The sequence below is a fragment of the Pristiophorus japonicus genome, chromosome 15 (assembly GCF_044704955.1).
Source record: "Pristiophorus japonicus isolate sPriJap1 chromosome 15, sPriJap1.hap1, whole genome shotgun sequence".
NCBI lineage: Eukaryota > Metazoa > Chordata > Chondrichthyes > Pristiophoridae > Pristiophorus > Pristiophorus japonicus.
In genome coordinates this window covers 154,572,969-154,600,435 of record NC_091991.1, presented here as the reverse complement: position 1 = coordinate 154,600,435, position 27,467 = coordinate 154,572,969, and the positions used below count along the sequence as shown (strand labels likewise).

The 27,467-nt window shown below is 45.4% G+C and overlaps 1 protein-coding gene across 1 annotated transcript in view; it reads right to left on the bottom strand.

Annotated features, from left to right (window-relative positions):
- Positions 1 to 627: 627 nt before the first annotated feature.
- The window catches only part of gsg1l (gsg1-like), a 275,343-nt gene continuing 248,503 nt past the window's right edge, over positions 628 to 27,467 (bottom strand). The window contains exon 5 of the mRNA XM_070856777.1: positions 628 to 1,051. Within this exon, the coding sequence (XP_070712878.1) occupies positions 751 to 1,051 (301 nt within the window). The 3' untranslated portion in view covers positions 628 to 750. The remainder of the gene's footprint in view (positions 1,052 to 27,467) is intronic.

Genomic DNA, 27,467 nt, shown 5'->3' with positions numbered 1-27,467 from the left:
ACTTGCCTTACCAATGGGTGAGCATTCCTCCTACCTGATTCTGGCTGGCTGTTCCTTTTGAGGTTGTGGTGTTTTTTCGATTGGATGTCTATTAATTTCCACAAGAATTTTGCATGGCCATTCTACCCTGAGGGCAATGCTATAAAATAACAATCTTGGTATAGAGGTGCAGTAGAAGGAATATTATTCAGGAATTTGATTAAAATGATTAATTGAACATCAGGAATAATTAAGCAACTGGAGTATCGACCTTGCACATGAGCAAACAAATGCACTCCTGAGGAGGCATTAGTATTACCAATAATTACGAATATAAAATCAATCTCTGTGCTTAAGAATTCAGTCAACAAGTAGACTTAAGAGAATAAAGAAGGTTGGATGTTTATTTAAGATGGACATTAAAAACATTGATGTGCGTTAAATGTATAATAATGATACAATTTGGGACATATATATTGTATCATTACATATTTGGTTGAAAGTAAAATAAATAATGTCACATTGGAATAACATATTACATAGCCTTATTAAAAATGTAAAAACGTTAACAGTTCTAAGCAATTTATACATTGATGTTTTGTGTCATTATTTCCCAATCATCAAATAATTTTAAACATCAATACAGCTGATGTACACTGACAAAAGGGACAGTGCAGTTTAATCTTTATGCTTATTTCAGTGTATACATGTGATAGGGAGTTTATACTGAACCTATTGCCTCTCCAGGCAGCAGCATCGGATGGAACTGCTTTAACACTGGTCCTCCCCTAATACCTCTGGGATTTCACGCAAGTCCACCGATGTCTCTGGCATCAGTGATTTAGTTGTGCTTGTGGCAGGATCTACGAAGACTTCCATTGAGCTCGAGATTGACTGAATTGATCTTTCTCTAAAATAGTTGATAGCCTCGCAATCGATGAACATCTGTTCTTCTCTGAGGCTTTGCTCGAAGAGTTTCCGCTTGTGCCGAAACTCTATGACAGTTTTAGTGTATGAGTTCAGCGTGGTGACAGAGGCTGCCATGCAACAAGTGAATGATCCCCATGCGAGACTGTGGAGAGAAAAAGAGTAAGAAATAGAATTAATTTACTACTTCACGTTCTTAAGCAAATGTTTTTGGATGATAGTTTGAGTTCATTGATATGAAACACATCAATTCGATGGAAGGAGACACTTTTCAACTCTACTGACAGTATCAGTCAGTCCCAAATCACATATGACCTAGTTTGTTGCATTTTCTACTGTTTCCTAGTAAAATTCATGCAATAGTAATTTTTTTTCCGATTCTGACAATAGTGTTCCTTATACTGATTCCAAATGAGGTGACAAAATGAATGCTGACTTGTGTAGAATTGTTAAGAAGAATGCACTCCTGGCTAGCCTCTCACATTCTACCCTACGTAAACTTGAGGTGATCCAAAACTCAGCTGCCCGTGTCCTAACTCGCACCAAGTCCCGTTCACCCATCACCCCTGTGCTCGTTGACCTACAATGGTTCCCGGTTAAGCAACGCCTCGATTTTAAAATTCTCATCCTTTTCAAATCACTTTATGGCCTCGCCCCTCCCTATCTTCAACCCCACAACCCCTACCCCCGAGATATTTGCATTCCTCCAATTCTGCCCTCTTGAGAATCCCTGATTATACTCGCTCAACCATTGGTGGCCGTGCCTTCTGTTGCCTCGGCCCTAAGCTCTGGAATTCCCTCTTCGCCTCTCTATCTCTCTTTCCTCCTTTAAGACGCTCATTAAGCTTTTGGTCACCTGCCCTAGTTTCTCCTTATGTGGCTCGGTGTCAAATTTTTTGTCTTGTGGTGAAGCGTCTTGGTACGTTTTACTATGTTAAAGGCGGTACATAAATACAAGCTGTTGTTGTTGTTTACTGAGACTGTGTTGGCATTGCCAAAACAGATTTCACAAAGGCCCATACATCTATCAGAGAGAGGAGACTCATACCTCATCAGTCTGAGCTGGATTCAAGCTCTGGTGGCATAGGTGAAAAGGCAGTGTGCTAATCCATTGTGTCACCCTCTTCCCATTCCCAAGTACATTCTGGTTGGCTGTCTTTGATTTCTATGTACAAAATGTATGCCAGAGTTCAATGCTGAAATGTAATCTTTGATAATAACTTCATTGAATCATAGACACTCACAACACTGAAGGAGGCCACTTGGCCTGTCGTGCCTGTGCAGGTGGCTCTTTGAAAGAGCAGCAGTACTTAGTCCCACATCCCCATTATTCACTGCAATGGCGATATTGGTGACGAATGCAATCAATTAGGCCATTGTGCTAATGAATTCTGCATTAGGATGAAGAATGAAACAGTTAATTCAGAGACCATGGTCCAGAACTTAAAGAAGGGTAACTTCGAAGGTATGAGGCGTGAATTGGCTAGGATTGATTGGCGAATGATACTTAAGGGGTTGACTGTGGATGGGCAATGGCAGACATTTAGAGACCGCATGGATTAAAAATAAAAAAGGGAAGGTGACTCAACCGTGGCTATCAAGGGAAATCAGGGAGAGTATTAAAGCAAAGGAAGTGGCATACAAATTGGCCAGAAATAGCAGTGAACACAGAGACTGGGAGAAATTTAGAACTCAGCAGAGGAGGACAAAGGGTTTGATTAGGGCAGGGAAAATGGAGTACGAGAAGAAGCTTGCAGGGAACATTAAGACGGATTGCAAAAGTTTCTATAGATATGTAAAGAGAAAAAGGTTTGTAAAGACAAACGTAGGTCCCCTGCAGTCAGAATCAGGGGAAGTGATAATGGGGAACAAAGAAATGGCGGACCAATTGAACAAGTACTTTGGTTCGGTATTCACTAAGGAGGACACTAACAACCTTCCGGATATAAGAGGGGTCAGAGGGTCTAGTAAGGAGGAGGAACTGAGGGAAATCCTTATTAGTCGGGAAATTGTGTTGGGGAAATTAATGGGATTGAAGGCCGATAAATCCCCAGGGCCTGATGGACTGCATCCCAGAGTACTTAAGGAGGTGGCCTTGGAAATAGCGGATGCATTGACAGTCATTTTCCAACATTCCATTGACTCTGGATCAGTTCCTATAGAGTGGAGGGTAGCCAATGTAACCCCACTTTTTAAAAAAGGAGGGATAGAGAAAACAGGGAATTATAGACCGGTCAGCCTGACATCGGTAGTGGGTAAGATGATGGAATCAATTATTAAGGATGTCATAGCAGCGCATTTGGAAAGAGGTGACATGATAGGTCCAAGTCAGCATGGATTTGTGAAAGGGAAATCATGCTTGACAAATTTTCTGGAATTTTTTGAGGATGTTTCCAGTAGAGTGGACAAGGGAGAACCAGTTGATGTGGTATATTTGGACTTTCAGAAGGTTTTCGACAAGGTCCCGCACAAGAGATTAATGTGCAAAGTTAAAGCACATGGGATTGGGGGTAGTGTGCTGACATGGATTGAGAACTGGTTGTCAGACAGGAAGCAAAGAGTAGGAGTAAATGGGGACTTTTCAGAATGGCAGGCGGTGACTAGTGGGGTACCGCAAGGTTCTGTGCTGGGGCCCCAGCTGTTTACACTGTACATTAATGATTTAGATGAGGGGATTAAATGTAGTATCTCCAAATTTGCGGATGACACTAAGTTAGGTGGCAGTGTGAGCTGCGAGGAGGATGCTATGAGGCTGCAGAGCGACTTGGATAGGTTAGGTGAGTGGGCAAATGCATGGCAGATGAAGTATAATGTGGATAAATGTGAGGTTATCCACTTTGGTGGTAAAAACGGAGAGACAGTCTATTATCAGAATGGTGACAGATTAGGAAAAGGGGAGGTGCAACGAGACCTGGGTGTCATGGTACATCAGTCATTGAAGGTTGGCATGCAAGTACAGCAGGCTGTTAAGAAAGCAAATGGCATGTTGGCCTTCATAGCGAGGGGATTTGAGTACAGGGCAGGGAGGTGTTGCTACAGTTGTACAGGGCATTGGTGAGGCCACACCTGGAGTATTGTGTACAGTTTTGGTCTCCTAACCTAAGGAAGGACATTCTTGCTGTTGAGGGAGTGCAGCGAAGGTTCACCAGACTGATTCCCGGGATGGCGGGACTGACCTATCAAGAAAGACTGGATCAACTGGGCTTGTATTCACTGGAGTTCAGAAGAATGAGAGGGGACCTCATAGAAACGTTTAAAATTCTGATGGGTTTAGACAGGTTAGATGCAGGAAGAATATTCCCAATGTTGGGCAAGTCAAGAACCAGGGGTCACAGTCTAAGAATAAGGGGTAAGCCATTTAGGACCGAGATGAGGAGGAACTTCTTCACCCAGAGAGTGGTGAACCTGTGGAATTCTTTACCACAGAAAGTTGTTGAGGCCAATTCACTAAATATATTCAAAAAGGAGTTAGATGTAGTCCTTACTACTAAGGGGATCAAGGGGTATGGTGAGAAAGCAGAAATGGGGTACTGAAGTTGCATGTTCAGCCACGAACTCATTGAATGGCGGTGCAGGTTAGAAGAGCCGAATGGCCTACTCCTGCACCTATTTTCTATGTTTCTATGTTTCTATGTGCTCTCTGATCTTTCAGTGGTGAATTCACGCCGCAATCCACTGGAAGAATAGTTAGAATACGCCGCAGCGAGGATCAGGAGCAGTAATGCCAATGGTTAGTTAAGAATTCATTGATTTCTGCGGGAATTTCAACCTTTAGATTGTAAAATGAATCACTCGGTGGGAGCGGAATGTCAATTATAGTTAACCTACTTATTCTCTAATCTTAGTTTATTGTTTGTTTTCAAAAGAGAGTTAGTTGCAATCTTTGTCAAAAATTGCATTGTAAATCGGACCAAATCATTATTAAATTCGTGAAACTACAGCAGCGTCTAATTCAATTAGGTTGCTGCCTCTAGCCAACATTTATTTATGTCCAGTAGCAAATTACTAAAAGTGGTAAACAGGGAAAAATATAGAATAAATATTGCAACAAGAACAAACAATTCTTATCTTACAACGCTCTCGTGTTGTATCATGAGGCTATGGCAGGGACCTGTGGATTTTTAAGAAGAATGCTTTACTTCACCAGAAAGTAATTTTCAAAGCATTGCAGAAAATAGACATCCACCCGTCCCCGAGGAAATTTCAGTGTTTCTTGGATTATCCTACTTTTTTCGATTGCAGTATTTAGCAGTGCATGAAATCAGTATAAATAACATTCACATTTGCATTTCATTAAACCTTCAAAAAGGTAGGCTGTGCTTTGATCAGTTTGATCACAAACATTTAGAATTGAGCTAGCAACTGCATTATAATACCCAGAGGCGATCATGCCTCTTTTAAAAGGAGTTCCTGTTGTGATTCCTTTATATTCACCCTATCAACATTATTCTGCAACAGTCTAAGTGGCTTTAATTCAGCAAAGTCGATCTTGTCATTGATTTTTAATGGAGGCGGAGCTATGATAATGAGCCATTCAACTGTTCCATGTGGAGTGGCGCAAGAGCCTTAGGAAATTTTGGCGTGGCGTAAGTAATGGCATGAGTCACGCACGACATCATTTACTGAAAATAGTAATGGTGTGCGTTGTGGATGTGCCGGTACGGTGACACAACTTTCCAGGAAATTCTAGCCCACTGATTCCAACTATTAATCAGCGCTGTGGCTATTCTGTAACACTTTGATCCTTTTGTTATCTGGTTTAACTAGTGAAACTTTAAACTCACGAAGCTAATCACTGAGAGCATCTATCCTATAAAGTGATTAATCTTACGGCACAATATTTTACTACTGCACAACGGATTTCATTGAACATTTAATGATTAGCAAAACGTACTGGGGGAAATTTCCAACTACAGGTCACCACTTTCTTGTCGGAAAAAGGGTGGTCAGCAGTGTGAATATGGGGAGAGGGCCGCTTGCCCACCCCACTAATGCCCAAAGCCCACCTGATGCAATCTTCAAGTGGACTTTAGATGAGTGAGCATCCCGTCTGCCTTTTTTCCAGCAAGAAGCTGCTTAAATATGCAAGTTAGGGTCCCACACTGGTTGCAAGAACCCGATTGCGATTTTCAGCTATAAATGGGCAGAGTATGTAACATGCATGCTCTGTCCACTTGTGCTAGGCATTGAGCGGCCTAACAAGCAGTCCTTAAACGGAATGTTGGAGGCAATTCACAAAACAGCCGAGCGCATTTTGAACATTTATTTGCTTTGGGCCAGGAGTGCATCTCCTAGGCCCACAAAAAAATTCCGGCTTACTGCCGGCCAGACCTTCTCTCTGCCGCATGAGGATGTGTTTCTCGAGAGCAGCAGACAACAGTGGCCTAAATATCTGACAGAGTAGCAACCTTGAGGGTGTCAACAGCTGGAAGAGCTCTTGTGGAGTCCTCTTGACAGCAGTGATGACCAGAACATGAAGTCTGGTGGGCACTGAGAGCAGGAAACCTCACAAGAAGGTGGTGCAGTATATATGGAGGGAGGTACCTAAGGCAGTTAGTGCTACTTCCACACAGTGCCAGAAGTGGTCCATGACTTCACAAGGGTTGCTAAGGTAAGTTTCTTCAGCAGCACCTCTCAAACCCATGACCTCTATCACCTAGAAGGACATAGAAAACATAAAAACATAGAAAATAGGTGCAGGAGTAGGCCATTCGGCCCTTCGAGCCTGCACCACCATTCAATATGATCATGGCTGATCATGCACTTCAGTATCCCATTTCTGTTGTCTCTCCATACCCCTTGATCCCTTTAGCCATAAGGGCCACATCTAACTCCCTTTTGAATATATCTAACGAACTGGCCTCAACAACTCTGTGGTAGAGAATTCCACATGCTCAAAACTCTCAGTGAAGAAGTTTCTCCTTGTCTCAGTCCTAAATGGCTTACTCCTTATCCTTAGACTGCGACCTCTGGTTCTGGACTTCCCCAGCATCAGGAACATTCTTCCTGCATCTAACCTGTCCAATCAAGTCAGAATTTTATATGTTTCTATGAGATCTCCATCATTCTTCTAAATTCCATTGAATATAAATAAGCCTAGTCGATCCGTTTTTTTTTCATATGTCAGTCCGATCATCCCGGGAATCAGTCTGGTGAACCTTCGCTGCACTCCCCCAATAGCAAGAATGTCCTTCCTCAGATTAGGAGACCAAAACTGTACACAATATTCAAGGTGTGGCCTCACCAAGGCCCTGTACAACTGTAGTAAGACCTCCCTGCTCCTATACTCAAATCCTCTCGCTATGAATGCCAACATGCCATTTACCTTCTTCACTGCCTGCTGTACCTGCATGCCAACTTTCAATGACTGATGTACCATGAGACCCAGGTCTTGTTGCACCTCCCCTTTTACTAGTCTGTCACCATTCAGATAATAATCCGCCTTCCTGTTTTTACCACCAAAGTGGATAACCTCACATTTATCTACATTATACCGCATCTGCCATGTATTTGCCCACTCACCTAACCTGTCCAAGTCACCCTGCAGCCTCTTAGCATTCTCCTCACAGCTCACACTGCCACCCAGCTTAGTGTCATCTGCAAACTTGGAGATATTACATTCAATTCTTTTGTCTAAATCATTAATGTATATTGCTGAACCTTGCGGTACCCCACTAGTCACTGCCTGCCATTCTGAAAAAGACCCATTTATTCCTAATCTTTGCTTCCTGTCTAGCAACCAGTTCTCTATCCATGTCGGTATATTACCCCCAATACAATGTGCTTTAATTTTGCACACTAATCTCTTGTGTGGGACCTTGTCAAAAGCATTTTGAAAGTCTAAATACACCACATCCACTGGTACCCCCTTGTCCACTCTACTAGTTACATCCTCAATAAATTCTAGAAGATTTGTCAAGCATGATTTCCCTTTCATAAATCCATGCTGACTTGGACTGATCCCCTTACTGCTTTCCAAATGCGCTGCTATTATATCTTTAATAATTTATTCCAACATTTTCCCCACTACTGATGTCAGGCTAACCGATCTATAATTTCCCGTTTTCTCTCCCTCCTTTTTTTAAAAAGTGGGGTTACATTAGCTACACTCCAGTCCATAGGAACTGATCCAGAGTGTATAGAATGTTGGAACATGACCATCAGTGCATCCACTATTTCTAGGGCCACTTCCTTAAGTACTCTGGGATGCAGACTATCAGGCCCTGGGGATCTATTGGCCTTCAATCCCATCAATTTCCCTAACAAAATTTGCTGACTAATAAGGATTTCCTTTAGTTCCTCCTTCTCGCTAGACCCTCAGTCCCCTAGTATCTCCGGAAGGTTATTTGTGTCTTCCTTAGTGAAGACAGAACCAAAGTATTTATTCAATTGGTCTGCCATTTCTTTGTTCCCCATTATAAATTCACCTGATTCTGACTAAAATGAAGACATTTGTCTTCACTAATCTTTTTCTCTTCACCTATCTGTAGAAGTTTTTGCAGTCAGTTTTTATGTTCCCTGCAAGCTTACTCTCATATTCTATTTTACCCCTCCTAATTAAACCCTTTGTCCTCCTCTGCTGAATTCTAAATTTCTCCCAGTCCTCAGGTTTGCTGCTTTTTTTGGACAATTTATTTGCCTCTTCCTTGGATTTAACACTATCTCTAATTTCCCTTGTAAGCTACGGTTGAGCCACCTTCCCAGTTTTATTTTTATGTCAGACAGGGATGTACAATTGTTGAAGTTCATCCCTGTGATCTTTAAATGTCTGCCATTGCCTATCCACCGTCAACCCTTTAAGTGTCATTCGCCAGTCTATCCTAGCCAATTCACGTCTCATACCGTCGAAGTTACCTTTCTTTAATTTCAGAAATCTAGTCTCTGAATTAACTGTGTCACTCTCCATCTTAATGAAGAATTCTACCATATTATGGTCACTCTTCCCTAAGGGGCCTCGCACAACAAGATTGCTAATTAATCCTCTCTCATTACACAACACCCAGTCTAGGATGGCCAGCTCTCTGGTTGGTTCTTCGGCATATTGGTCCAGAAAACCATCCCTTATACACTTCCGGAAATCCTCCTCCACCATATTGCTACCGGTTTCTTTAGTCCAATCTCTATGTAGATCACCCATGATAACTGCTGTACCTTTATTGCATGCATCCCTAATTTTCTGTTTGATGCCATCCCCAACCTCACTATGATTGTTTGGTGGTCTGTACACAACTCCCACTAGCATTTTCTGCCATTTGGTGTTCCGCAGCTCTACCCATACAGATTTCACCTCATCCACGCTAATGTCTTTCCTTACTATTACGTTAATCTCCTCTTTAACAAGCAACGTTACCCCACCTCCTTTTTCTTTCAGTCTATCTTTCCTGACTATTGAATACCCTTGGATGTTGAGTTCCCAGCCTTGGTCACGCTGGAGCCATGGCTCTGTAATCCCAATTACATCATATCCGTTAACAGCTATCTGCGCAGTTAATTCATCCACCTTATTACGAATGCTCCTCGCATTGGGACACAGAGCCTTCACGCTTGTTTTTTTAACACTCTTTGTCCTTTTAGAATTATGATGTAATGTGGCCCTTTTTGATTTTTGCCTTTGATTTTTTTGCCCTCCACTTTTACTTTTCTCCTTTATACCTTTTGCTTCTGACCCCATTTTACTTCCCTCTGTCTCCCTGCTTGGTTCCCATCCCCCTGCCCTATTAGTTTAAATCCTCCCCAACAGCACTAGCAAACACTCCCCCTAGGACATCGGTTCCAGTCCTGCCCAGCTGTAGACCGTCCGGTTTGTACTGGTCCCACTTCTCCCAGAACCGGTTCCATGTCCCAGGAATTTGAATCTCTTCCTCTTGCATCATTCCTCAAGCCATGTATTCATCTGAACTATCCTGCTATTTCTACTCTGACTAGCACGTGGCACTGGTAGCTTCCTATTCGGCTTAATCATGTGGGGCTCAGGCTCAAACGCTTGAAGTGCATTTTCCTGGCACCTGAAGTGGAGTTCCTGGGGAGAAGAATCGTGGCGGACGGCATCAGGCCCACCGATTCCAAGATGGAGGCAATCAAGAACGCACCGAACACGACGGAGCTGCAGTCGTTTCTGAGACTCCTGAACTATTTTGGTAACTACTTACCGGGTCTTAGCACATTGTTAGAACCCCTACACTCCTTACTGCGTAAAGGAGATGTATGGGTATGGGATAATAGCCAAGAAAATGCCTTTCAGAAAGCTAGGAAGCTGTTATGTTCAAACAAATTGCTTGTGTTGTACAACCCATGTAAGCATTTGGTACTAGCATGTGATGCGTCGTCGTATGGGGTCGGGTGTGTATTGCAACAAGCTAATGAATTTGAGAAATTGCAACCGGTTGCTTATGCATCCAGAAGTCTGTCTAAAGCTGAGAGGGCCTACAGTCTGATCGAAAAAGTGTTAGCGTGTGTTTACCGGGTAAAGAAAATGCGTCAATATCTGTTCAGGCTCAAATTTGAATTGGAAATCGACCATAAGCTGCTTATATCCCTCGTTTCTGAAAGGGGATAAATACGAATGCATCGGCCTGCATCCAGAGATGGGTGCTCATGTTTTTTTTTTTATTTTAAATTTTTCGTAGCCAATCTTTCCAATTCTTTGTCAGATTACAAACGCCAGAGGTCACCTTGCACACATCAAGGATCACTCTACGCCAATGCTCTTAGCCAAAAGGCCTAGAGCCACTGCACCGTTCCTGGAAGTACTGCAATACCAGGTTCGTGCCATGGAGATGGATGGGTCAGCAACCCCACACACCTCCGTGGAGGTGGATGGGTCAAACCACCCCACCCACCTCCTATTTCATGTTGTCCGCATACAACTACGCCATCCGCCACAGGCCAGGCACAGAAAACTGTGCCAATGCTCTCAGTAGGCTGCCACTGCCCACCACAGAGGTGGATATGGCACAGCCCGCAGATTTAGTTATGGTAATGGAAGCATTCGAGAGTGAGCAATCACCTGTTACCGTCCGACAGATTAGAACCTGGACAAGCCAGGACCTCTTAATGTCCTTCGTAAAAAACTGTGTGCTCCACGGGAGTTGGTCTAGTGTCCCGTTAGAGATGCTGGAAGCAATAAAGCCGTACCATTGGTGCAAAGATGAAATGTCTATACAGTCAGACTGCCTCCTGTGGGGTAATCGGGTAATGGTACCAAAAAAGGGCAGGGACACTTTCATTAATGATCTCCACAGCACCCACCCAGGCATCCCACGCGTGGTGGCCCGGTATTGATGCAGACTTGGAGTCCTGCATGCACAAATGTAATACATGTTCCCAGTTAAGCAATGCACCCAGGGAGGTGTCACTAAGTTTATGGTCCTGGCCTTCCAAACCGTGCCTGGGGTTCATGTCGACTATGCAGGCCCATTCTTGGGAAAAATGTTCTTAGTGGTTGTAGATGCGTACTCCAAATGGATTGAATGTGAGATAATGTCGGCAAGCACGTCCACTGCCACCACTGAAAGCCTACAGGCCATATTTGCCACGCACGGCTTGTCTGATGTCCTTTTAAGTGACAATGGGCCGTGCTTTACCAGTGCCGAGTTCAAGGAGTTCATGACCCGCAATAGGATCAAACATGTCACATCTGCCCCGTTTAAACCAGCGTCTAATGGTCAGGCAGAATGAGCAGTTCAAACAATCAAGCAGAGCTTGAAAAGGGTAAGTGAAGGCTCATTGCAGACTCGTTTATCCCGAGTCCTGCTTAGTTACCGAACAAGACCCCACTCGCTCACTGGGGTCCCTCCCGCTGAACTGCTCATGAAAAGGGCACTTAAGACAAGGCTCTCGTTAGTCCACCCTGATCTGCACAAACAGGTAGAGAGCAGGCGGCTTCAACAGAATACATGTCATAATCGCACAAATGTGTCATGTGAAATTGAGATAAATGATCCTGTATTTGTGGACTATGGATAGGTCCCAAGTGGCTTCCTGGCACTGTTTTGGCCAAAGAGGGGAGTAGGATGTTTGTGGTCAAACTTTCAAAGGCACTCACCTGCAGGAAACACTTGGACCAAACCAAACTCAGATTTACGGACTAGCCAGAACAACCCACAAAAGACTCTACTTTTTTCAACCCTCCAACACACACACACAAGTGTCAACTGACCCAGCGGTTGACCACGAAGCAGAACCCATCACCCGCAGCAGCCCAGCAGGACTCACCAAACACTGCAGCCCAGCAAGGCCAGCTGCGCAGCAGCCCAGCGAGGGCCCAACAAATGACTCACTAAAATCAGCATTTGCACCGAGATGATCAACCACAGAAAGGAAGGCCCCAGATCGACTCGCATTGTAAATAGTTACACTATTGACTTCTGGGGGTGGTGGGGCGGGGGAGGAGTGTTGTTATGTATGTAAAATAAACCTGTAAATACCATGTCTAACCACCAGAGGGCTTATCCCCTGGAGTTCCAAGGAATCCCACAATCCCTTGGGAGCACCGGTATATAAGGAGGTCTCACAGGCTGGAGAGGCACTCTGAGATCTGTAATAAAGGACTACGGTCATACCTTACTTTGAGCTTGCAGTATCTAGTCTGACTCTTTATTCAAGACATAACAGGAAGAATGAAACCAGGCAATGGCATTCCCACTAAGCTGGACAATGGAGGAGAGGTGTTGGAGAAAAAAGGTGTGGCCAACCTTGTCAAATCTGGCAGATAGGTTGAGAAGGATGAGGATGGATAGTGCACCACAGTCATAGTTTGATTCGGGAGGATGCAGTGATGTGGCAGAGGTGAAAACCTGATTGGAGGCAGTTAAACTTGAATTTACAGAAAAGTTGAGTGACAACACATTCAATGCGATGGGACAGTAGTTTGCAAGGAAAGCATTGTCAAGAGTGGGGTTTTTGAGGAGGGGGGTGATTATGGCAGATTTGAAAGGGAGGGTGTTAATAATACCTGAGGAGAGGCAACTATTTACCATATCAGCTCTCATGTGGCCAGGAAGAGAAGTCATGTGGTGAACGGTTTAGTGGGAATAGGGTTGCGAGAGTAGGAGGTGTGTTTCAGACAAGAGAGGGCATGAGGGAGATCGGAGAGAAACTAGAGAAAGATGAGAGTTCTGGGCTCGGGTGGTTGGTGGGGGTGGCAGTGTTTTTCTTGGCGGGCAAGGGGAAGGGAGGAATGTGGCACAGGCAGCTGAACAGATAGTCTCAACCTTAGTGACAAAGAAGTCCATGAGCTCCTCATTCTTTTTGGAGGTGAGGGTGGAGAGGGCAAGGACTAGAAGATTAAGGAGACAGAAATTCAGACGAGAATCCAGTGCTGCATCTCAAAATCAGAGGCCTTGATGAATCAAGTCCAAAATCTATGCTTTATGCAGCAGCACATAACCTTGAATGTGTCAAAGTCAATGGTACCCTTCAGTCTTTGAATTTTAATGGGCTTGGTGTGTTTTTATTGGATGACAGATTATGTGCTTTGATTTTAATGTTGTACTTTGTGCTTCAGGTTTAATAGTATGTGGTGCCTCTTCAAAGTAATATGTACATGCCACTCAATCTACAGCTCCCACAAACCCTAAGAGGAAAAATTGGAGGTACAAATACATCAATGTATTTATATTTATCTTCTTAATGAATCAGGCAGGTGCTGTGCTCCAAGCATACTAACGACGAGAATGAACAGGTTGAGGAGGTAAAGGACCTGCTGATGTTCAATACTCCAGGTTTGAATTTGACATTTCTGAATACTGTTTCTGCTTGCCAGATTCAGTGTACTGAAAAGTGAAGGGTGAATCATAGACTTATAGAATCATAGAACAGTAGAGCACAGAAGGAGGCCATTCAGCCCATCGAGTCAGTGCCGGCTCTTTCAAAGAACAATCGCCCATTCTCCATATCCCTGAAATGTTTTCTCCTCCCGGTATTTATCTAATTCCCTTTTGAAGGTTATTGTTGAATCTGTTTCCACCACCATATCAGGGCCTGCATTCCAAATCCTAACCAATCGTCAAGTAAAAAAATGTATTCAATGGCCTCTGGGTCTTTTGCCAATTACCTTAAATCTGTGTCCTCTGGTCATCGATCAGTCAGCCAAAGGAAACAGTTTCTCTATATTCACTCTTCCATGATTTTAAACACCTCGATCAAATCTCCTCTTAGCCTTCTCTGCTCTAAGGAGAAGTTACCATTGTCCCATCTGGTTCTATTTTCTGAATAAATCTGTTAGGTAAGATTTTATTAAATGCCTTTTGAAAGTCCAAATACACAACAATATTCAGCATCTACTGCACTACCTGCATTAACCCTCTTTGTTACTTCATCAAATAACTCAATCAGGCCACACAGGTATGGTTTATCTTTAACAAATCCATGCTGGCTGTGCCTTATTGACCCATGCTTAATTCAATGAGAATTAATTTTGTCCTCGACAACGGTCTCTAGCAATGTTCCCTGTAAGCAGCAAGGCCATACAAGTCCGCGTAGCCGGCTTGCCAGCTTTTCAATGAGGCAAACCGTGCATGCACGGTATCTTGAGTGACCTGTGCAGCCCCTTAAAGGTGTCTCGTGGTGTCAAACAAAATTACAGGGAACATTGATCTCTAGGTGTTTTACCATCACTGTGCTGTTCGGGAGGGAGTTCCAGGATTTTAACCCAGTGCCGATGAAGGAACGGCGATATATTTCCAAGACTGGATGGTGTGTAACTTAGAGGGGAAATAGCAGATGATGGTGTTCCCAAGCACCTGCTGCCTTGTCCTTCCAGGTGGTAGAGGTCGCGAATTACTGCAGTGAATCTTGGAGACGGTACACACTGCAGTCATGGTGCGCTGGTGATGGAGGGAGTGAATGTTTAAGGTGGTGGATGGGGTCCCAATCAAAAGGAGCTGCTTTGTCCTGGATGGTGTCGAGCTTCGTAAGTGTTGGAGCTGCACTCCTCCAGACAAGTGGGGAGTATTCCATCATACTCCTGACTTGTGCCTTGTAAATGGTGGAAAGGCTTTGGGGAGTCAGGAGGTGAGACACTTGGCACAGAATACTCAGCCTCTGACCTGCTCTTGTTGCCACTGTATTTATGTGGCTGGTCCAGTTAAGTTTCTACCAATGGTGACCCCCTAGGATGTTGATGGTGGGGGTTTCGGCGATGGTAATGCCATTGAATGTCAAGGGGCAGTGGTTAGACTCTCTCTTGTTGGCGACAGTCATTATCTGGCATTTGTGTGGTGCAAATATTACTTGCCACTTATTAACCCAAGCCTGAATGTCGTCCAGGTCTTGCTGCAGGCGGGCATGGACTGCTTCGTTATTTGTGGAATTGCGAATGGAACTGAACACTGCAATTATCAGCGAGCATCCCCACTTCTGACATTATTATTGTTTTTCATAATGGTTTGTTACAACTGAGTGACTTGCTAGGCCATTTCAGAGGGCGGTTAATATATTACAAAAGTATGTTCCATATTCTCCACTACAAAGTCTCGTGCTTACTTGAAACGTGTTGTTTGAACCAGAGAAGGAAGAAGGTTGACAGCTTAACAGCTTGTACTTACCAGGTTTATATCTTTCCCGTTTTTTGAACAGGGGTGTAACATTTGCAATCCTCCAGTCCTCTGGCACTGACCCCATTGTGGAGGCTGATGTGCAACGGTCACCACACGTTAAAAAAATCCACGCACAGGCATCTTCCACCCCTGGAGTTCAGGACTGGAACATCGGGTCCTCCATTCAAACATCTATGAACCTTCTGGTGTGGAAGCAAGTCATCCTCGTTTGAGGGACCGCCTATGACCTGACTGCCCCATATCTGAGGGGGATTGAACAATGGTGGTCAGAGCTTCTGCTATCTCCAGCCTTGTTTCCCTCAGCAACCTAGGATGCATCCCTTCTGGACCGGGTGATTCTTTAACTATTCAGCACCACCTTTCTAATTATTTTTATCCTATCCAATATCTCTACTCCCCCACCACTACTGCAATATTAACTTCATCCTCTTCATTAAAGACAGATGCATAATACTCACTTAGTACCTCAGTCATGCCCTCTGCCTCCACAAGATTTTCTTTTTTTAATCCTTAAATGCCCCACAATTCCTTTAACTACTCTTACTTTTTATATGTTTATGAAATATTTTTGCATTTCCTATTATGCTACCTGCTAATCTTTTCTCGTACTTTTTTTTTTGCTTTTCTTATATCCCTTTTCAATTTCCCCCTGCGCTCTCTGTATTCTGCCTGGTTTTCTATTGCATTCTGTACCTGACATTTTTCATAAACCTCCTTTTTTTGTTTTATTTTAATCTCTATTTCCTTTTCACCCAGGGAGTTCCAGCTTTGATCGCCCAGCTTTCCTCCTTATGAAATTACACTGAGCTTGATGAAGAGTTATTTGTATGGCCATTACTCCTCTCTGTTTGTGGTTCCTTCTTGAGAGAAGAATCAGTCATGGCTTAATTGGTAGCACTCTCGCCACTGCGTCAGAAGGTTGTGGGTTCAAGTCCCACTCCTGAGGCTGACATTCCAGTGCAGTGCTGAGAGAGTGCTGAACTGTCGGAGGAGCCTGTCATGTATTTCACCATCTTGCAATGACAATAGTTATGTAACTGTAACTCATGCACACTGTATCTGTACCCTTGAAATGCACACCCTGACCACAGTGGGTGAGCTTGTGGGAGACACTCCTCACCTGGGTTTCCAGGTATAAAAGGGGAGGTCCCACCCAGGGTCAGCACTCCTTGGTCCTGGGAATAAAGTGAAGGTCACTGAGTGACCGTTTCTGATATGTACATGCCTCGTGTGAGTTTGTAACAAGGTGCAGAGACACCACATCTGGCGATGAGAAACGGGAATCACTGAACCACGAGGATGGCCACCGGTGGCACAGAGGAACGTTACTGTGTGGGTGAGGACTGGGACGACTTTGTGGAAAGACTCCCGCAGAGCTTTGTCACAAAGGACTGGCTGGAAGAGACAGCGGCTGACAAGCGGAGGGCGCATCTACTGACCAGCTGTGGTCCACAGACGTATGCGCTGATGAAAGACCTGCTCGCACCCCAAAAGCCAGCGGACAAGTCCTTCGAAGAGCTCAGCTAGCTGATCAGTGAGCATCTCAAGCCGGCAAGTAGCATACACATGGCCCGGCACCGGTTCTACTCTCACCAGCGTCGGGAGGGTCAAAACGTCTCGGACTTCGTGGCGGAACTGTGGCGTTTGGCCAGTCTCTGTAAGTTCTCCGATACCTGCAGGGGGGAGATGTGAAGGGACTTTTTCATCGAGGGCATTAACCATGCCGGCATTTTCAGGAAGCTCATAAAGACTAAGGACGTGACTTTAGAAGGGGCGGTGTTGATAGCTCAGACCTTTATGGCATGGGAAGAGGAGACCAAGCTAATTTACGCACACAGCCCTAGTTTTAACATTGCGATGAACCAGGGAGTTAATGTTGTAAAAGTGATACAGAACCCCGCAGGCAGGCAAGGACAATTCGAAACCGCCCAGGCAGCAACAAGCTCCAGGGTGGGCCTGCAACAGGGACAATGGAAAAGGGATCGGCAATTCACGCCATCACGAGGAACAATGCATCCCATGATGGGACCATTAACACCCTCCATCAGAGTGATTAGAAACAGCCAAACGGGCCATCAGAGAGGAATGCCTGGGGATAGTCCTTTTGTTAACAGCAATCTCAGCTCATGTTGGAGAAGTGGGGGTAGACACACTGCCAAAAGCTGCAGGTTCCAGCGTCATACCTGTAGGATTTGTAATGTCAGTGGACACTTGGCTAGGATGTGCAAAAAGGCAGTAGCAAGGCTAGTCTGCAAGAAACCAGACGAGGGGTCTGTAATGCAGGATGAGGCCTGGGGAACAACCATGGATGTTGAAGCTCAGAGAGTTCATGTGGCTGACGTCCCAGCTCATACACTAAAACGCCACTCATGATGATGAAAGTCTTACTGAATGGCATCCCGGTGCACATGGAGCTGGATATGGGAGCTAGGCAGTCACTCATGAACTCTTTGAGCCCAACAATTTGAGAGACTAAAGCCACACAGAGCTAGCAGGCCCAAACTGGAGCGCATTGAGACGCAGCTACGTACTTACACCAAAGAGATCATCCCAGTGCTGGGCAGTGCAAACTTGATGGTAACGCATAATGGATTACCGAACCGGCTGCCACTCTGGATTGTTCCGGGAAATGGCCCCGCACTTTTGGAGAGGAGTTGGCTAGCTGAGATGAATTGGAAATGGGGGGATGTGCACGCCATTTCATCCGTGGAGCGAAGTTCATGCTCGCAGGTATTGCAAAAATTCGAGTCACTCTTTCAACCCGGTGTCGGAACGTTCAAGGGCACTAAAGTAGTGATACGCATCACTCCGGACGCCAGACCAATGCACCATAAAGCCAGAGTGGTGCCGTACGTGATGCGTGAGAAAATTGAAAGTGAACTGGACAGGCTGCTCAGAGAGGGCATAATTTCGGCCGTTGAATTCATTGACTGGGCAAGTCCCATCGTTCCTGTCCTCAAAGCAGATGGCTCGGTTAGGATTTGTGGCGAATACAAAGCCATCATCAACCGAGAGTCGCTGCAAGACCAATACCTGCTTCCGAGAGCGGAGGACCTCTTTGCCACGCTGGCAGGTGGAAAGCTGTTCACAAAGCTGGACTTCACTTCGGCCTACATGACTCAGGAACTGGCGGAAGGTTCCAAGCTTCTGACCACCATGACGACGCACAAAGGATTATTTGTCTACAACAGGTATCCGTTTGGGAGCGGCTATCTTTCAGCGAAACATGGAAAGCTTGCTCAAGTCCATCCCTGGAACGGTCGTATTCCAAGACGACATCCTTATAACGGGTCGAAACACCGAGGAACACCTCCGCAACCTGCAGGAGGTGCTACGCCGATTGGATTGGGTAGGCTTGCGGCTGAAAGAGGACAAGTGCGTGTTTTTGGCCCCAGAGGTCGAGTTCCTGGGCAGGAGGGTTGCCGCAGACGGGATCCGGCCCACTGAATCAAAAACTGAGGCGATTCGCCGGGCGCCCAGGCCCGGCAACACATCAGAGTTGCGATCATTCCTGGGACTTTTGAACTATTTTGGGAACTTTCTGCCGAACTTAAGCACATTGTTGGAATCGTTACACATGCTCCTCCGTAAAGGTTGTGAATGGTTTGGGGGGGATTGTCAAGAACGGGCTTTCACTAAGGCGAGGAACCTGCTGTGTTCCAACAAACTGTTGACTTTGTATGACCCCTGTAAAAAACTGGTTTTAACATGCGATGAGTCATCCTCCAGGGTTGGGTGTGTGTTGTAGCAGGGTAACGATGACGGCCGACTCCAACCGGTGGCTTACGCCTCCAGGTCGCTCTCCCAGGCAGAGCATGGATACGGCATGGTCGAGAAGGAGGCACTCGCGTGTGTGTACGGTGTGAAAGAGATGCACCATTACCTTTTCGGTAGACGGTTCGAGCTAGAGACGGACCACAAGCCGTTAACATCCCTGTTGTCCGACAGCAAGGCTGTCAACGCTAACGCGTCAGCTCGCATACAGCGCTGGGCCCTCATGCTGGCTGCATATGACTACACCATACGGCACTGGCCAGGCACCGAAAATTGCGCTGACGCACTCAGCAGGTTCCCACTGGCCACCACCGAGGGGGCGTCGGTGCAGAGCGCCGAGATGGTCATGGCCGTTGAGGCTTTTGACACTGCGGACTCCCCTATCACAGCCCGACAGATGAAACTCTGGACCAACAGGGACCCCCTCCTATCCATGATAAATAAATGTGTCCTGACTGGGAATTGAGCGCCCGCACACAGGGCGTGCCCCGAGGAAGTCAGACCGTTTCAGAGACGGATGGATGAACTCTCCATCCAAGCCAACTGCCTGTATGGGGCAGCCGGGTAGTCATGCCCCAGAAAGGAAGGGAAGCGTTCATCAGGGAACTCCACAGCGAGCACCCTCACATCGTGTTAATGAAGGCCATTGCCCGGTCACACGTGTGGTGGCCAGGGATTAACACAGACCTGGAACATTGGGTTCGCAGGTGCACGATGTGTGCCCAGCTGGGCAATGCCCCCAGGGAGGCTCCACTCAGCCCGTGGCCCTAGCCCACCAGGCCATGGTCACGTATTCACGTAGACTATGCGGGTCCATTCATGGGGAAAATGTTCCTGATCGTTGTTGATGCATACTCGAAGTGGATCGAGTGCATCATATTGAACTCGTGCACGACATCTATCACAGTGGAGAGTCTGCGTATGGTTTTCGCGACCCACGGCTTGCCGGACATCCTGGTCAGCGACAATGGCCCGTGTTTTACCAGCCATGAATTCCAGGAGTTTATGTCGGGCAATGGGATCAAGCACGTCCGGACAGCGCCGTTCAAGCCGGCTTCCAATTGCCAGACGGAACGGGCGGTCCAAGTCATAAAGCAAGGCATGCTACGCATCCAAAGACCCTCCCTTCAGTACCGCCTATCGCGCCTCCTGCTGGCCTACAGGTCCCGGCCACACTCGCTCACGGAAGTCCCGCCAACGGAACTCCTCATGAAACGCACGCTCAAGACGCGGCTGTCCCTCATTCACCCAGACCTGGCAGACATTGCTGAGGGCAAACCGAGCTCCATGATCGAGGCTCAAGGGGGAGGTGTATAGAAATAGATGACCCGGTATTTTGTCTTAACCATGCTTTGGGACCCAAATAGCTTGAGGGCACCGTAATTGGCAAAGAAGGAAACAGGGTCATGGTGGTCAGACTAAACAATGGGCAGATATGCCGCAAACACTTGGACCAAGTAAAGACAAGGTTCAGCATAGACATGGAGGAACTGGAAGAAGAGCATGGTGAGATAGCACCCACACCACTGCCAGCGTACGAACAACAAAGACAGCCCTCAGCATGCACAGTCCCTGCGGCCAGCCCGGACAGGCCGGAATCACCTCAAGTGACAGAGACGCGGGCTGAGGCTCAGCCACCAGAGTCACAACTGCGGCGCTCCACGAGAGAGCGTCGACCACTCGATAGACTTAACCTCTGAAACTAAAAGACTCAAGGGGGGAGGTGATGTCATGTATTTCACCATCTTGCAATGACAATAGTTATGTAACTGTAACTCATGCACACTATACCTGTACCCTTGAAATGCACACCTTGACCACAGGGGGTGAGCTTGCGGGAGACACTCCTCACCTGGGTTTCCAGGTATAAAAGGGGAGGTCCCACCCAGCGTCAGCACTCCTTGGTCCTGGGAATAAAGTGAAGGTCACAGAGTGACCGTGCCTGATATATACATGCCTCGTGTGAGTTTGTAACAAGATGCAGAGACACTATTGAGCCTTTCACATGAACCTTTAAACCATGCCAAAGAACAGGTGAACATTGGGACACAGTGGGAAGGCAGAGCCATTAAGGGTCTACATTTGCAACGAAAACCTTTATTAAACACAAAGTTTTAATATTATCTGCCTTATATTAACACTTAAATGTTTATCATCAGAGCTTAAGCCTTATATAGCACAACACATTGTGAACTTGGGTTTGACTATTGAGCGACTTATTTTAATATTGCAACTGAGTGCAAGTGATTTAGCATAAAACATGCTGAAATAAATCCCATTTGAGGCCCCGTCTGCTCTCTTAGTTGGATGTAAAAGATCCCATGGCACTATTTCGAAGAAGAGCAGGAGTGTTATCCCCGGGGTCCTGATCAATATTTATCTCACAAACAACATCACTAAAAAAACAGATTATCTGGTCATTATTATATTGCTGTTGGTGGGAGCTTGCTGTGTGCAAATTGACTGCTGCGTTTGCTACATTACAACAGTGACTACACTTCAAAAGTACTTCATTGGCTGTAAAGCACTTTGGGACGTCCTGTGGTCATGAAACACACTATATAAATGCAAGACATTCTTTCGTTCTTTCTTTCAAATTAGGGCTTGGGTCAAGTGGTTGGTTGCAGCAAATGACATGGTAATACTTGGCTTGGCTCAGAAACCAGCACTTTCACTGCCTTTGGCACTTCCTATGCAAAGTTGTATTATCTGGTAGCAACCTGCAATAAGTTTAGAAATTCATGGGATTTGTTACAGCACGTTTTATGCTAAATCACTAAATCAGTTGCAATAGTAAAATAAGTGGCTCAATAGTCAAACCCAAGTTCACAATGTGTTGTGCTATATAAGGCTTAAGCTCTGATGATAAACATTTAAGTGCTAATATAAGGCAGATAATATAAACATTTTGTGTTTAACAAGGGTTTTCTTGGCAAATGTAGATCCTTAATGGCACTGCCTTCCTGTCGTGTCCCAACAATCACTTGTTCTTTTGAGCAGGCCACCCACCCCAAGCTGGCGTGGTCTCACCATTGGGAACCCGATCTGCAATTTTAGTCGGAGGCCTGAATGGGGGAACAGTGATGGCTTCCCTGTCAGGCCAGTCCAGTCAGGAAGGAGACTGTCGGCCAGAGCAGGCCAAGGCAGGTAAGTTTTAAACAAAACATTTTTTTGGTTGCCCTGTTGGCCAACAGGAGCAGAAGTGCTCCATCAGGCCCCACAAGGAAGCCTTGAGCATCCAAGGCCCCCCACCCAACCCCACCCTGGAACACCATTTACCTGACTGCTGGGATCAATCCAATTCAAATTATTGGAACTGAGACATAACCATTAAGATCGGTTGGGCCACGTCCCCAGGCACCCTTGGTTCGCTACCTGCTTTGGAACTTGCGTGCATCATGCTACCCCCCGCCCTTTAAAGTCGGGGCCAGTCTACCTGAACTAGTGTTCAGAGTGTCATGTCGCCAAGTGTAAAATGCTCAAGCTCCTTCCACATAAAGAGGTAATGCTGCTAAAAGCACCTTAAAATAGACAATGGATTCAACCTGAATGGTGTTTACACCAGAGCTTAAGCGTAAACAGCTCTAGGAAATACCATCCAAAATAGCATTTAGGAACACTAATAAATCCCACAATTAATTTTCAGGCACTTGAGGTGTCTCTCCCTAACTATACCAGCAAGCAAAAAGCCAATGAGCCATTATGGCTCGCGCAAAGCCATTGGAGCTAATGGCTGGATTTTCCGATCCTTTGCGCTCCGGATTTCGCCCCGGAGCGGCGTGAAATGTGGCGGTGAGGTCTCCTGCGTTCAGTTGCGAGTCTTGGGTCGGCTTTTGCGGCGGCACTGAGCGGCACTGCCGGGAAGAGCTGTGCCAGGTGTGCAACGCCTCTCGTTGCGACACCGTCCGAGTTTTGACTCGAACCTGACCCGTACGCCTGGAATCGCGCCTTGCAGTGACCGCCTGGGAAACCAGAGTGGTCCAGCCATGCCGGCGGTGGTGAGGAAGGTAAAGTGCTGTAAAGGTAAGTGCGAGTGTTTGTTCTTTAAAGTACTTTAGCGATTTGTGTTTTGGTGGCGTGGGCAATGTTTTGGGAATGTTTTTGTGGGTTTTTTTAAGGTCCCCCCCAAGGCTTCTCTTGGAGCGCACACGGCCTGGCACTTTATTTCGCGAGTTTCCCATTTTTGTGCCTCAAAGTGTACAACGCCTCCCTTCGTGCTGCGCACCCTGGCGCAAGGCCCAAATGGCGAAAATTCCTTACTAAAGCTCAACCTATTCCCAGCCGGTAACTTTCCCTCCCTGCCTCCGTTTTTACCCCAAAGACAGAAAAGCCTAAATCTAGCCCATAATAACTTAAGTACAACAGATTGTGAAATTACAAAAAGCAACAGAATACTTGCCACTCACATTGAACATATTCTCCTTTAGTGCCACTCACTTTCTCCAAATTAAGGGTGCTGCTATGGGAACCTGCATGGGTCCTAGCTATGCCTGCCTTTTCGTGGTATATGTGGAACATTCTTTGTTCCAGTCCTACTCAGGGCCCCTCCCTCACCTCTTTTTCCGGTACAATGATGAATGTATTGGTGCCGTTTCCTGCTCTCGCCCAAAAGTAGAACATTTCATTCACTTTGCTTTCAATTTCCGTCCTTCCCTTACCTTTTCTGACTCTTCCTTTCCCTTCCTTGACTTCTCTGCCTCCATCTCTGCGGATAGGCTATTGACCAGAATCCACTATAAGCCCACTGACTCCCACAGTTACCTGGACTACACTTCCTCCCACCCCATTTCCTGTAAGGACTCTATTCCATACTCCCAGTTTCTCCGTATCCGCTGCATCTGTTCTGACGATGCCACCTTCCATACTAGTGCCTCTGACATGTCTTCCTTTTTCTTCAACCGAGGATTCCCCTATACTGTGGTTGACATGACGGTCAACTGTGTCCGTACCATTTCCTGCACTTCTGCTCTCACCCCTCCCTCCCTCCCAGAAACACGACAGGGTTTCCCTTGTCCTCACCTTTCACCCCATCAGCCTCCACATTCAACGGATCATCCTCTGCCATTTCCGCCACCTCCAGTTTGATCCCACCACCAAACACATCTTTCCCTCCCTTCCCCTTTCAGTATTCCAAGGAGACCGCTCCCTCCACGACACCCTAATCCACTCCTCAATCACCCCCCGGAGCCCCTACTCTCCCCACGATACCTTCCTGTGCAAATGCAGGAGATGCCTTTTTACCTCCTCACTTCCATTACCTCTTTGTGTATGCAGAGGAAAGGAGTTTGTGCATTTTGCACTTGGAGACACGGCACTCTGAACATTAGAATAGGTACAAGCCACTTTCCTTTTCTCCTTTCTTCCCAATCTCTGCATGTTCCCAATAGTTACAGCAGATGAATGGAAACTCATTCAATGCTTATTTGTACAGAAAGATTTTTGAGCAGCCCAAAGGCATGTTCAACTTCATGCACAAGTATAATTTATATATGCAAACATTATAGACCTTTGGAAATAGAGATCTATTGTTAAAAACGGACAGTCAATCACCAATTTTTCAGCACCATGTTAAAAGAGTGTAGCCTGCTGGATTTTCAATTCCAGAACCTTTATTTTTCAATACATGAAAACCAATAGGATATATGCTATTATATCCATCTTCGTGATCACAGTTGACAACTCTAGACATATCATTTTAATATCTTATAATGTGCAACTTCAAAGGAATTGTTGGAATAAATCAGTAAGAACATTTTCTCTCTCTCCCTCTCTGATGAAGCTGGTAATCGAGGAAAGTGGAAAGCTTCCTCAGTGGTTATTGCTTTGCCAAAACATGGATTGGCCCATCATTGAAGCACCTCACCCAGCATCAGGATGATGCCAATAAAAGGAAGAAAGAACTTGAATTTATATGGCGTCCTACACATCCTTAAGACATACTAAAGCGCTTCAAAGCCAATTAAATACTTAAAAAATGTAGTCAGTGTTGTGATGTAAAAAGACTTGGATTTACATAGTGCCTTTCATGTCCACTGGATGTCTCAAAATGCTTTACAGCTAAGTAAGCACTTTTGGAGTGTAGTCATTGTTGTAATGTGGAAAACGTGGTAGCCAACTTGCGCACAAGCAAGCTCCCAGAACCAGCAATGTGATAATGACCAGATAATCTGTTTTTTTTAATTATGTTGATTGAGGGATAAATATTGGCTAGGACACCAGGGATAACTCCTCTGCTAGTCTTCAAAATAGTGCCATGGGATCTTTTACATCCACCTGAGAGAGTAGACAGGACCTCGGTTTAACGTCTCATCTGAAAGACGGCACCTCCGACAGTGCGGCGCTCCCGCAGTACTGCACTGGAGTGTCAGTCACAACCTTGTGACTCAGAGGCAAGTGTGCTACCCACTGAGCCACAGCTGAAACACGGCAGCCAATTTGCACATGGCAAGGTCCCACAAACAGCATTGAGCTAAATGGCCAGGTAATCTGTTTAGTGGTGTTGGTTGAGGGATCAATTTTACCCCCAAAAAGTAATTAGCACTTGAAATAGACTAACTCAGGTAGTATAGACAAAAGCCTCGGATTCATTGAGCAAGCAGCTGGGTGATGTGATGGGGAGCTGTAGGCTTTTCTGAATGGATGAGCTAAGATGGGCAATGATATTTACCAAGTGATCTTCCAAATTACAATACAATTAAAGCTATACAAGATCACTTGGAAGCTACAGCTTCATAGGACAATGTTAAAGCATCATCTGTGTTGAGGCAACAGCAGTAACAATATACCAATGGACTGTTACTGTTCACCAATCTAGGCAGCTATTTCACGAGTTTTACGTGAAGGAAAACTAGTAGATTTAGCAAATTAATGCATTGTCATTTGTATGGTCATTATTAGGTCATTATTTCCTTGGAGCTGCTCCCACTCCACCACTCTAACTTTGCCGGAAGTATGGTGGAAGCCCTGTGTACACATGTTCCCGCACAATGTCTGGCAGAGTTACGGCAGCGGAGGGGGAGCTGCTGTGAGGAAACTCTTAGCCTATATGTTCACTTCCACAAAGAGGTCTTGAAGTATTGTGCAAGAAGCCACCAAATATGTGACCATACATTAAGTATGGTCTAGTGCAATGAATACAAATATCATGTAAAGGCCACAGAAGAGTAATTACCCACCTTACTGTAATATAATATTTTCAGACCTTTCCATATCATTAATTTTAGCTTGTAGATTATAGAAAAAAAGTTGGAGCACTGCCAATGACTCAACTGGTTAAAACAATGGATCGCTACGCCATTCAGAGCAGACAGGTCCTAGATTGAATATTTTTCCAGAATAGTTTTCAGAATAGTGAGATTGAACTAAATAAGTGCATTTGTTTCTGATTGCTACGATGTTCACTTCCTGTCTTTGGAAATAATGCAGTTTGATTGGGTAGTATAGGCACATCCCAGAATGTCAGATTTTCAGACTACTAATGCTAGTGATTCAGCAGTAGGCATCGCTCTTCCCATTCCATGTTGTTCAGGTTTAAAAAGCCCATCTCCTGTTGTTCTCAAGGTGAATGGGGAGAATTCTATTTAAGGGGCCGAGGTTAAGAAAATTGATGATTATTTTATCCGTTTGAAGCAGCCATGACATTTCATTAACTGTCCCAGCTGATTTCAATACACATCTTTAATGCCTGCAGGTTGCGCCTTCTTCCTCTTCGAATCTGTGTAAATCCATTTTATTTTAAAACTTAAACACAACTCAATCCCCAAAATCCTATCCATGAAGAAAATGGATCACAGATCCCAAAATATGACACTGTGGTTTTATATTGTTTTTGCTCTTGCAGGTGATTTGTGTACCAGTCTCTCCTCATCATTGCCTCATTAGCAGCTGAGTCTTTCGTTTCATCAGCAGTACTATTGCCTCATAATCTCTCTGTTGTGCTTCTGGAATTTTGAACATTTACCATGGAAAGGATGTAGATACGAGTTATTGAAAAATGTGCTTTTAATTTAAAGCCTGCTTTAGAGGGGTTAAATGTACAGAGTCAGCGAGTGTGTATTAGATTTTAGTTGAGGGCCTAGAAATTGGTTTGCCTCCTGGTGCGAAGTAAACATAACGATCAATCCCTGAGCCTGAATGGGTAGGCCCAAGACACACCCGATATTGGGCCTTGGGCCTCAATGCAAGAGCTGCAGATGCCTGTTGGTCATCCCCAGGCAACCCAGCAGCGAA